Raw genomic sequence first — 12,233 nt, forward strand, 5'->3', positions numbered from 1 at the left:
GTTGATGATGATGAATGTTTCATTCTCAATATATGTGAAATCAAAAATTCCATGAAAACTTGAAAATTGTTTCAAACAATAATGATATAGCAGGTTGTTTACTCGTATAAAACATTAATTACAAAAAAACCAAATGAATCTGGTATCTTGGGTAGAAATGACAGGCTTTAATTTCCGACCTTAATTATTTAATAACTCTTCTCATCAAATCTGACGAAACAAGTAAATAATTAATCGAATATAGGAAGCAGTATATAACCAATTCGTTCCGGAGTAGAACCAGAATCAAGTAAACACATCGATAATAATCGTGATTTGATTCCGAATTAATAGGACACATTATTGTATCTAGATAGCAGCGGATTCAGACGAACAGGTGGTGAAATCCACTATTTTCAGGAGCTCGATAAATTTCAATACTCAGGAATACTCCACTGATAATTGCTGTATTGTTCGGCTGTTATATTTTTGCGTCAACATTCTCATGTTACTGTTTTGCGGAATAAGTATTAAGCACGAAAAGAAGACTACTCCAAATATTGTTAGTTTGTGCGCTCGTCTACCGATGTTGAGCGTAACGAAATATGTCATAAAAATTATCATTATATAAAGATAACGGCCATTGATATGATTCCTGTGTAGACAAACGTTGGTAGATGATTTCATACCCTAGGGTCTCAACACAAAAGTTTCGGACAACTAGCTCTTCATATATTTTTTGTTACTACGCATCAAATTGCTGAAGAATCGTTTGAAGGAGAAGCTAATTCTACTTGAGTTTTTGAAAGTTTTTCATACCGTAAACGATTAGTTCTTGCTCAGCCGGACCATCAGACCTCGCAGAATATGGTGCAAAAAGAAAGTACCTCTTATTTCTCATCTTCAAATAATAGCATTTTCACCGGTAAGATTTCTGGTCGATGCAGTAATGAGATCAGGAGAGAATTATTGCGTGGTTCTAAAACCCAATGAAGACACCAAATATGCTTTGGTGGGAAAGTTCGTGAAGTACACGATATAGCATTGAACACAAAAACTGCCTATGTGTTTTTTTGTATTTAGTTCCATTCTCTTACTTTTTAAGAGAGGTATATTGACAAGATATTTACTACGGGATATAATATATACATATTATACTCATCTGCAGTATTGAAAGAAACTGAATAGCCGATGAACTTGCGAAAAGAGCATCAAGGTTAACACCTAGTTCTGAGAATTTTTGTGGGTTTGGAAAAGGCTATAAGGCAGTTATCCGACAATGGGGATGGAACAATAGAATAACCCTCTGGAGGAACACTCCTGGTCTTGCTCAGACAAACAATTTTTGGTACTTTCACCAACCTATACCAGGAAGCTCTTGAAGTTACCACGAGTTGAGCTTCGGGTAGTGATGGGACTGCTGACAGGACACTGTCGGTGCAAATACCTTTTGTACTGTATGGGTACTTCAGCAGATAAGATTTGCAGGCTCTTTGGATTGGAGGTAGAAACAGCCGAACACATAGTATGCAAATGTCCGAGGTTGTCTGGCCTAAAAGCCACTCATATGGGATAGTTAGTTCTGGATACCCACGAAGTAATAGCCAAGATTCCTAAGGAGGTCATCGGCTTCGTTAACATTATCAACGGCCTTCTTGGTTTGTATGATAGGGTTAAGAACAAAAGATCAAATTGCTCGCAATTCCCAGAAGGTTAACAGAGCTTCAACAACCCCGATTCAGTAATAATAACAATAATAATAGCAGAAGTCCAACGAATGAGACAATCTAACATATCACAATAGGAAATCAAATGTTTAGGGGAAATGAATATAAAAGGAGACACGATGCAGTAGGGAAGATACTACACCAAGAATTGGCAACCATATTAGAACAAATTCATCATGAAAAAGTGCCATACTGCCGACCGGAGACCATCCTGGACAATGAACGTTATAGAGAGTATAGTCTAAGAGCTAGCAACGTTTTCGAGAGAGAATTTCAGGTAGGCCAGTTTTTAGATATGCTATCTCTCTCACTCCCCCGGACATCATACGGGCTATCTGGCTGGCGGTAGTGGTTGCGTTCATCAGTGCGCATCCTACCTGTACAGGTAAAATATCGATTTTTCAAATCATTTTAAGAAGTTTTTTTTTTTTTTTATTATTTTTATTGAATTTTTCGCAACATGAATATATTATTGCCAGATATTTTTATCGTTGTTTAAATTGTGCCAGACGCTAATTTTGAATTGAAAAAAAAATTTTTTTCAAAATATTTCAGTATGACTGAAATTTTTATATGATGTTATTTAAGTATCTAAAAACCTAAAATTAATTTGCCAAACAATAATTCGATTGTTAAACCTTCAGCCAGACCGATCTAAAAGTGAAAAGTGATTGGGCATGTTGGAAGAGTACAGACAATCACGTGTTAGTTGCGCAAGCGAGATAGACGACAGCAGCTGTTTGTAATCAAGATGGCGTCAGTTTAGTCACATTGGTGTATTCGTTGCTGTTATTTTTAATGTTTTTAACAAAATTGCGTTACAATGGCTAGCGAAAAATTAAAATGTGTTTTTTGTAAAGACAGAAATGGAAAAATAATAACTTTTGTTGAAGATAAATTAAAAAAGTGTAAAGAAGTTCTACAAATACGTGTAAATTTTAAACTGAAATATAATAGTGTACAGTTACCGGAGCAAGTTGATGACACTGATGGATATCACAGAAATTGTTACAGCAGTTTTACAGCTCTAATGACAAAATATCGTAATTTATCTGAAATTAATTTCTCGTCAACAGTAGATCTTTCCAGCACATCTAGTTCAACTTCGTTATCAAATACGGCAGTAGATGTTAGCAAAATCCTGCCAGATAATACGTCTCAGAATTCACAAACAGAAGTTGTTATCCAAGAAATTGACACTTCTAATGCAATTATTGAGCCTGACAGTGTGGTAAATATAGAAACAAATTCAGGTGTTAAACGAGTTTGTTTTTTTTGTGGAAAAGATCGCAAGCAATCAAAAGGTAAACAACAAACTTTACACTCCTCAAATGATGCAAATATTTATAAAAAAATAGCAGAGTGGATGACAAAATTAAGTAATCAAGAGTTGTTAGACAAAATAGAAAATTTACAGTCAAAAAGTGAAATTATTTTTTATCATCATTCGTGTGAATTGGGATATTTAAATGATTATAGTAAAGTTATTGCTGATAATCCACAAACTCCCTGGCATGACAATCGGAGTATCCACCAGTGCATATGATTTTATCTGGTTTGTTGGAGAGCAGTTACCATCATTAGTTGCCGACATTATCATTAAAGGTAAAAATTGAAAATAAAATACTAATAAATTTCTTTGCCGAAAGATTATAAAATTTTTCACTCTTTTACAGATAATAGCTTATTACAAGACGATGATAATCCAAAAGACGACGATGGCAATGAAAATGACAGTAGTGATGAAGATGATGATAATTATCAAGATGCCTCCGTTTTTTGTGACACAATTATGGATTAAAAAATATAATTTTTGTTTACTTTCATCCTTGAGATAGATTATTACCTTAATTTTGCACAAAAATAAATAATTATTTTAATGCTATCTTAATCCACAATTAATTCAATAGTTTTTAATTCTTTCTCTGTAATTTATTCGACAACTATTCCTATACCAAGCAAAATGGTACCACATCACTTTTTACTTTTAGATCGGTCTGGCTGAAGGTTTAACAATCGAATTATTGTTTGGCAAATTAATTTTAGGTTTTTAGATACTTAAATAACATCATATAAAAATTTCAGCCATACTGAAATATTTTGAAAAAAATTTTTTTTTCAATTCAAAATTAGCGTCTGGCACAATTTAAACAACGATAAAAATATCTGGCAATAATATATTCATGTTGCGAAAAATTCAATAAAAATAATAAAAAAAAAAAAAAACTTCTTAAAATGATTTGAAAAATCGATATTTTACCTGTACAGGTAGGATGCGCACTGATGAACGCAACCACTACCGCCAGCCAGATAGCCCGTATGACGTCCGGGGGAGTGAGAGAGATAGCATATCTAAAAACTAGCCTACCTGAAATGCTTGTTTTCCCGACGTTGCTAGCTCTCGTACTAGTATGAATCGTAATGGAATCGTATGGTTTTGACTGATTGAACAGTCTCTTACAACAGATCATATATATTACTAGTCGATAAATATAAAAAACAACAATACTCATCGAAGTAGCAATACCAAATAACAACAACATGCGTCAAAAGGAGGTCGAAAATATGTCAAAATATAGGGACCTCGAGTTTCAGATAAAGTGTCAGTGTGGGATGATATCAACGAGAACTATTCCAATTATCATCTCAACAATTCAATTAGTACCCAAAAATCTCAAGAGAAATATAAAGCAACTAGGACTTAGTGGGTATATGTAATATAGTGCAAAAAGCTGTTCTTTTAGGTACTTCAAGGACAGTGATAAAATTCCTAGGAGACGACAGAGTTATATACTTCTGATATTTTGAAATAACTGAGATTCAGTGAATTCCCCTTAGCGAGGAGTGAGAAAACTGACCGTGAGGGTAGTTTTCTCTCCTACGCGCGTAGGCTAAAGTTGGGTATATTATTTTGCAGTAAGAAGGTCGCTTTGAAAAGCACTAATGTCACATTCTTGAGCAAAATGTTTCTTCATAAAAATTAGGTTACGACACTTTCAAAATAATAGAATTTAACTTATGCTTCGTTAACTGTGCCCCCTTGGCATCATGATAAAGATCATTGATCTGGGCTGTTCAATCACATTTCAGTTGACGTGTTTATAAGATTCTAGATATAATCCAGAAAAAATCGGTTATGTTTCCTATTCATTCATTTCTTAGTTATTCTAACAGATTTGATGAGATAAGTTATGGAGAGAACAAGGTTAGAAATTAAAAGTTGACATCATTCCGCTTCAGAAAATCAGTTAGTCGTTCTGCAATTTATATTCTTAATATTTACTTCATGTCAATAACTGTACGAATTTTTACGCCATTTGTCTTGCAGATGGTTTTTTAGCACGAAAATCCAAATTCTGAATTTGAAGAATGAGAAACAAATAAACTTGATCAGCCCCAATAGTTCCTGAACTATGAAGGTTTGTCCACAAAAAAGAAACTCCTAGGATCAGACTCACTAAAGTGTTTATGTAATCCTCTTCTTGTGGCGGACATGGATAGAACGGCTGCTCCTGTCTATTCTTTTTCTTCTGTAAGAGCTCTGCAAATTCTTCCCATTCCTTATCGACATCCTCGTGGTTACCTTCGCCAAACTGGGCCTCCGAAAGGACATTTTCCTCGTGTTGATGCCTCATTTCCACATTCGATGAAACTTTTCACAAATTCACAATAGAAATATTCGAATAGTCAGTTGAATCAATACTTCTTTTATTAGAGAACAATAACTAAGCAAGCAATCTTCTCGTCTCTTATTGGCGATTATTCTGAACGTTCTGAATTCTAATTAAGACAAGATTGAGCGTTATAATTACTCATTCAAATGACAAAGTATTTCTCCCGCATCGGGGCTATAACTTGAATGCAAAACTCGGAAAGATATTCCCTTTTGGTTCTGCAAGAAACTGAGCGATCTAGTCGAAAAGGGATTTGCAAAAGCTTTGGAAATATAATAAATTTGTGTGATGTTCAATTTTATTGAAATACCGATTCCAATTCACATATCTGATAAATTTGTTCAGATTTTATTTGACAAATTCTGCCCATTGATAGTCAGGGAATATCTATCAGGCAATACTAACGAAACCCCTACTCAGATTTTAACTATAGATGAATTCGACCGCGGTTTTTGAGACCTGAATTCACCCTGAGAAGGACATCGTGGAGAAATTATATAGGTAGAGCATTATGTTCGGGAAACGACTGCTCAAAAAGTTAATATTCTGAATATCTAAAATGAGTTCACTAAACCATTTAAATTATAATTGCATCGATTAGGCAATATTTAATGGAAAAAAATTAGGGGAGACTGGGGAGGGTTGTTACAAGGAGGGGTTTGATACACGTTCTTATTTCCCGCCTTGGTTCTTCAAAGAAGGCGTAATCACGTGCAGTGCCTATATATGTGAAAATAGTGTCTGTTGAAATCTATCAACGATCCTGTCACCAACAAGAGTTTTTGAGCTTAAAGTGTGTTTTCTACATATTCGATCTAAGAATATGCATAATAAACGTAAGGCTTTTTATCTCTTTATCAACAAAAACTAACGAAATTCATTACTTTATTCTTGATGCGCATTTTATTTAGGACATAGTAGCCAGTAGTACAGATCTTCACTCGAATATCATATTATGTTGACGTCCTATATTTTCTTAATTTGTCTTCTAGGGAGATTTGATACAGTAAATCTCACCTCAAGTTTCAAACAGAAATGCAAAAACAAAAAAAAAGTGTGTTTAATGCCTTGGATCCTGAGGACGAAAATGAAATAGAACAATTTTCCGATGAACGCGGAAAATAATGAATTGGAATGGATACCAGCTGGATCGCCATCTTCATCAGCCTGTGCAAGTGTCAGTAGAAAAATAAAAATGTTTACCTGCGAATTATGTAGGAATTAGGTAGTGTCATGATAATAAAAAATTGATTTCTTCCTATTGCTTGTACCTTATTTCTTATTGTATCAAACCTTCCTTTTAGTGTATCAAGCCTCCCATGTATAGGGAGGTTTGAGACACTTTGCACCGACAATTTCAAGAACTCATAATCAAGGTTGAAATTTCCATTTTCAGTTATTAAATATTGCTGAACGTTTGAGTGAAGTCCTTTTATTTCACTTTGACAAATATGGATCGCTTAATGTTAAACACAAATTTTTTATTAACAATTTTGTAAAAAATGTATCAACCCTCCCCAGTCTCTCCCACTACAACATTGTTTAAGCAGTCCCACACTTCATGTGAAATACATATTGCGAGTTGAATTTGATTATCGTTTAAAATTATTCTGAATTTGAAAACGAGTATTGTGAGAATTTTTGTTATTCTTCAGGAAAAAAACCTTTCTGAGATATTATTACTGTGTTCAAAAGACTGCATAAATTTCAATGCAGAATAAATCATCTATGTATCCATAAACATCCTTGAAAACATCTCTCTGAAATTATACGATAAATTTGATATTCAAATAATGTTACCGGCAGTATAATCAACCTACAAATTCGAGGAAATTCAGATGAATTTCCATTTATATCTCAGAGGAATTTCATTGAAACCGATTTTTCTTTTCGTTTTCTTTTTCTTGGGTGGGTATTATTTTATAATGAATGAGGTAACAGGATATTCTCCTCATTATTTGAAAACAATTTTCCCATTTGAATAAAAATGAAAAAACTAATTATTCTGTCAATTATTATTTCCGTAACGAGCCAATCGCAGTTGAACAGTTTCTTCTTTGAAGCTTGGAAAATGTTATTACCAATAGAGATATTGGGAGTTTTTGAAAGAGAATATTTTTCTCCTTTTTAGTCATTAAGATTTTTAATTATCATTGTTTGTAGTACCGATTCGATACGATCATTCACACCGTTCATAGGAAAATTATCCGTAATTCCAAGTTGACACATCAATTGACCAACACCCCATATTCAATATGTGAGTTGGGCAAATAACATTATGAGATATTAATACAGAAAGGCTTCGAATAGATGTAAAAGTATTTAAGTTAGAAGGATTTTGAGAAATTCGCGAATAAGAATATTTACTAAAAAATTATACATAGCAACGATACAGATTTTTGACAAATTGGATTTAGATTAGGTTTTCGACTCTTCACGAGGAATTGCATATTTAGTCACAATTGTGCATGGTTGACCAAATTAAAAATTTTCGAAGCAAAAGAAGCGCTTTTCATAGACGAGAAATGAATAAAACTGTACTCAGTCTTTGTGAATCAACCTTCATCATTGAATAAGGTATCATTGAATAACGATATGAGTTTTTCCTTTTTATGTAATGTAGAAAAATGCGAGAAATGCATCTTTCTGTCCCTACAGCCCCAGAAAATGACTCTAAAAAATGGTGTTTCCCCAAAAATAATTGGATATCTTTTACAAATTTGGCACAGGATGTAATTTTTCGACGTTAATTGGTCGTTAGAATTTCATTCGAATGGCCTAAATTTCAATGGTTCTATCTAAAAATCTCATTCTATTTTCGACAAGTGAACATTTAAAGCGTATTCATACTTTTGGTATTCAGAACATCTTAAGAGGGTTCTTTACCGTTTCAGCGATCAGTTCGAAAATTAGTACCTACGCTTTATTTTACGCTAGAGACCATCGCTTTATTTCAGGTTTTCAATATATTTTAAAGAGTTTGGAAAAAGTGCGGAGAGTCTTTTTTCATAATTTTTTGTTTGGTATGAAAAAAAAAAGAATTAGATGAATTTCTTGCATGTGGTAGAAAAGGATGGTAAATCAGAGGAACGTTTGAGATTGCTTCAATCATCCTGAAAAGTGGAGGGATCTCAAAAACGCTGAGGAGAGAGGAGTAGTTAAACTTTGGCAGCCCACGAGGATTCTACGTGGTATATAGGGTTCCAGATTCGTTTATATTAAAAAAGTAATTTTTGTTGACTATTTTCGCCGAATTGTAATTGAATGTTGACGGGTTTGTTTGTCTAAAATCCTTAGGGAAAATAATGCTAATAGATTTTTATATCATCAAATCATAAAATCGGGTGAATTCAGGCTAGCATATCTATTGGATTAGTGATTTATAATAATAATAGTGCCTTTCTTGTAAGAGAAAAAACATGATATAGGGGCGAAGTCTAGTTTAAGCTACTCCACTCAACCCCGAAATAAAAAAAAAGATCCAGAAAAATACTAACAGAAAATATAAAAAAGAAAAAGTTATCTTGAAACAGCTACGATAACAACAGTGAACCCATCCTTACAAATCATCTGTTCCCTCAACTATCTTTTCCTCAAAATTTATCCCAAAGATTTCAAAGAGAGCACCCCACGTGAAATTAAATAAACATTATGTACCTTCACCGCATTATAAGTGAAGAAGCGCTGAAACATGGCTGAACCGAATCTAGGCAATGTAAGTCTTTGTACATGACTGATGGCAACTTCATGAACATTGCGCCGAAAAACTAACTTTTCCCTCAAATGGGTAGGAATAGACGAAATTCTTTTTACTGTTATCCTCATCTGAATCTGAAAAATATTTTCGACCCTGAGCCACGCAAGTTGATTTTTTTTCCTATCATATTTTCTCAAGCCAAAGATGAACCGACAGCACGAGTTCTGCACCTTCTGTAACTATAACTCGCAACAGAATCAAGACCAGCATAAAAAATTGTCAATTCATAGTAATTTGGATGATACTAGTAACTCATAAGATACTTTCTCGAGGAGAAGTGTAAAAAATGTCTCTACCGATACAAATGATGCAGTGCAAGAAAGGATCTCTTCAACAGCAAAGAGACAATGACATTTTACTAAGCTAAGCACTGATAACTATCGAAATTTCTTTAATTCATAAATGCCAGTTATGATAATGAAAAACACTCGCTCTTCACAAACAATCCCAAGTTCAAGTCCTGTCAATATGTTTAAGTCGTATTGACTTCTTTACTACTTAAGATATTTTTAATATAATGAGTCGAGCAATTATATATACAATAAATGTATGAGATGAAATCACCAACAAAAATATAGCGTGATTGAACTAATCTGTCCTCTTTAATAATTATGCTCGTGTGCCGAGTCATAAAGATATCCAGTATAATTTTGGAAAAAAAAACAAGTTTGGGAGTTGTATTTCAGAGGCTGTAGCATTTCTAGCTTGGTACACCTATATCAAACACTTGTATAGTTCACTGGAAATAAAACAATTTTTACCGCACCAAATAATTATTCGAACTCCAGAAAACTAATTGACTTTTTGGTGTAGAGATTATATTATATCTAGATATTCATTCAGAAATCCAATGCATAAAATGGAAGTTCGATTTCATAGGCAATATGCATAAACTCGCACAAAACCACAGATTTCGCAACTTTTACACGCCCAAGAGAAACGGACTTTTCGAAGATCTCGACGGTACTACATTCATTTTCTCTCCGAGGAAGAGATAAAAAGCGCGAAATCCTTAATCAAAGACTCACGACACGGTTCTAGAACCCTTTTCTTCAAAGCTCACGACGAAGAAGTAATACAAATGGAAGCTTCATCTGAAGTATATTGTCGCAATTTTTCAATTAGGCGTGGGGACATTAGCCAATTGATACGGCCAAGATTGACGTGATGTCAGAAGCATTCATTAGGTAGGCCGGAACTAAACGATTCAAAGAAAATTCAGCACTAATCGGTGTCACGGGGTTTTGGTGAAAATTAGGGCGATCGTTTTGTCTTTCCTGTATTTAATTCCATAGCAAAAAGGAAGGATCTATAACTTCCTCCCGTTGGTTAAGTTAGTTGACCTACCAATAAATGCTCAATGATAATTTTGAATTATTACTTTTCTCGTCCACGTAATTGTTGAATATAAACTATTCAAAAAGTAAAATTAATGAAAGTAGTAAAGACAACATCTTTTCACGTTTCTGATGTAAATGCATGACTAGCAAAATTAATGATTTAGCTAAATTTTTTTGAGTGGAAACTGTAGCTCATTTTCGTAGATAGAAAATATTTAAAATAGATAAATACATATAGGTTATATATTTGGCCTCACCAACGTTTTGTGGTATCTTACACTTCACCAAAAATTATTAACTATAGAAGACAAATCTTCAACCTATTAGGTACACCAAGCTATACTTATGAGCTCTATAAGCCTATCTTGTTGCAGTTATTGTGTCTTCTTTTATTTGGACCATCAAAGTGTAGGGGAGACTGATGAGCGTTGAAACAAGGGGAGGTTTGATACACGTTCAAATTTCCCGCCTCGGTTCTTCAAGGAAGGCATTATCAAGTGCAGTATGAGAGTGGAAATAGTGTCAGTTGAAATCTGGCAACGATTGCGTCACGAACAAGAGTTTTTAAGCTTAAAGTGTGTTTTCTACATATTCGATCTAAGAATTTTCATAACAAACGTAAGGTTTTATCTATTCATCAACAAAAACTCTTTACTTTATTTTTGATGCCCATTTCATTTAGAACAAAGACGCCAGTAGTACATCTTCAATCGAATATCATAATATAATTTTTTTACCTAATGATTTTTGCATGGAACTAATTTAAGAATTTATATTGTATTTCATATCACATACAGGTGATAATGTTTTATACCTCAGTGATGTATTTTGTTTATTTACCGAAATAAACTCCATTATTATTCACGTCCTATGTTCTCTAAATTTGTCTTCTAGGGAGGTTGGATATAGTAAATTTCAGCTCAAAAGAAAAGTTTTAAACAGAAATGCAAAAACAAAACAAAAAATTGTATTTGATGACTTGGATCCTGAGGACGAGAATAAAAAAGATCAATTTTCCGATGAATGCCGAAAATAATGAATTGCAGTAGATGCAAACTGAATCGTAATCTTCATCATAAAATGGAGTGCCATTCAGCCTGCGCAAGTGTCAGTAGTAAAATAAAAATATTGACTTGCGAATTATGAAGGAATTAGGTAGTGTTATGAAAATAACAGATTGATTTCTTCGTATTGCTTGTACCTTATTTCTTATTGCATCGAACCTCTCTCTAAGTGTATCAAGCCTCCCATGTATAGGGAGGTTTGAGACACTTTGCACCGACAATTGCAAGAACTCATAATCAAGGTTGAAATTTCCATTTTCAGTTATTGAATATTGCTGAAGGTTTAAGCGAAGTCCTTAAATTTCACTCTGACATAAATGGATTGGTAAATGTTGAACACAAATTTTTAATTAACAATTCTGTAAAAAATGTATCAACCCTCCTCAGTTTCCCCTACTCAAAAACAAAGCCTTGCCTCTTCAGAAAATAGGTAGCTTGTATAAGTATGAATTCCTCTCGAATGCATGCAATTGGTTCCAAAAAATCTATCAGAAATCACTCTTCCTATATCTTACTTTATGAAGATGAATTATTTTCTTGTTTTCTTTTTCCTGCGGTCCCACATTCAGACACATCACATACATCTATTTCACTTTTTAATAATTATAATACTGCTCCCTCAAACTGACAGGAAATATAAGTATTGAAGTCGGACGATCCTTATGAATATCTTAAATAAAACAAAGCCGACG

The 12,233-nt window shown here is 33.6% G+C and overlaps 1 protein-coding gene and 1 long non-coding RNA gene across 6 annotated transcripts in view; one reads left to right on the plus strand and one right to left on the minus strand.

The window, feature by feature from the left end:
* Positions 1-12,233, minus strand: part of LOC123675002 (chloride channel protein 2) — an 82,953-nt gene that overhangs the window by 17,458 nt on the left and 53,262 nt on the right. Inside the window, exons 1-2 of one of the 5 annotated variants that reach the window (XM_045610216.1) lie at positions 9,852-10,095; positions 5,165-5,486 (exon numbers count right to left, since the gene is read on the minus strand). The exons of the other annotated variants lie outside the window; for them this stretch is intronic. Coding sequence (XP_045466172.1) covers positions 5,165-5,341 — 177 coding nt within the window. The 5' untranslated portion in view covers positions 5,342-5,486; positions 9,852-10,095. Of the gene's footprint in view, positions 1-5,164; positions 5,487-9,851; positions 10,096-12,233 lie in introns of those variants that run through there. 5 annotated transcript variants of the gene reach the window in all.
* On the plus strand, positions 2,275-3,591 carry LOC123675006. Its single transcript, XR_006746731.1, has 2 exons — positions 2,275-3,311; positions 3,383-3,591. It is a non-coding gene; the product is annotated as an uncharacterized LOC123675006 (long non-coding RNA).

The sequence above is a fragment of the Harmonia axyridis genome, chromosome 3, assembly GCF_914767665.1.
Source record: "Harmonia axyridis chromosome 3, icHarAxyr1.1, whole genome shotgun sequence".
In the NCBI taxonomy this organism is placed as follows: Eukaryota; Metazoa; Arthropoda; class Insecta; order Coleoptera; family Coccinellidae; genus Harmonia; species Harmonia axyridis.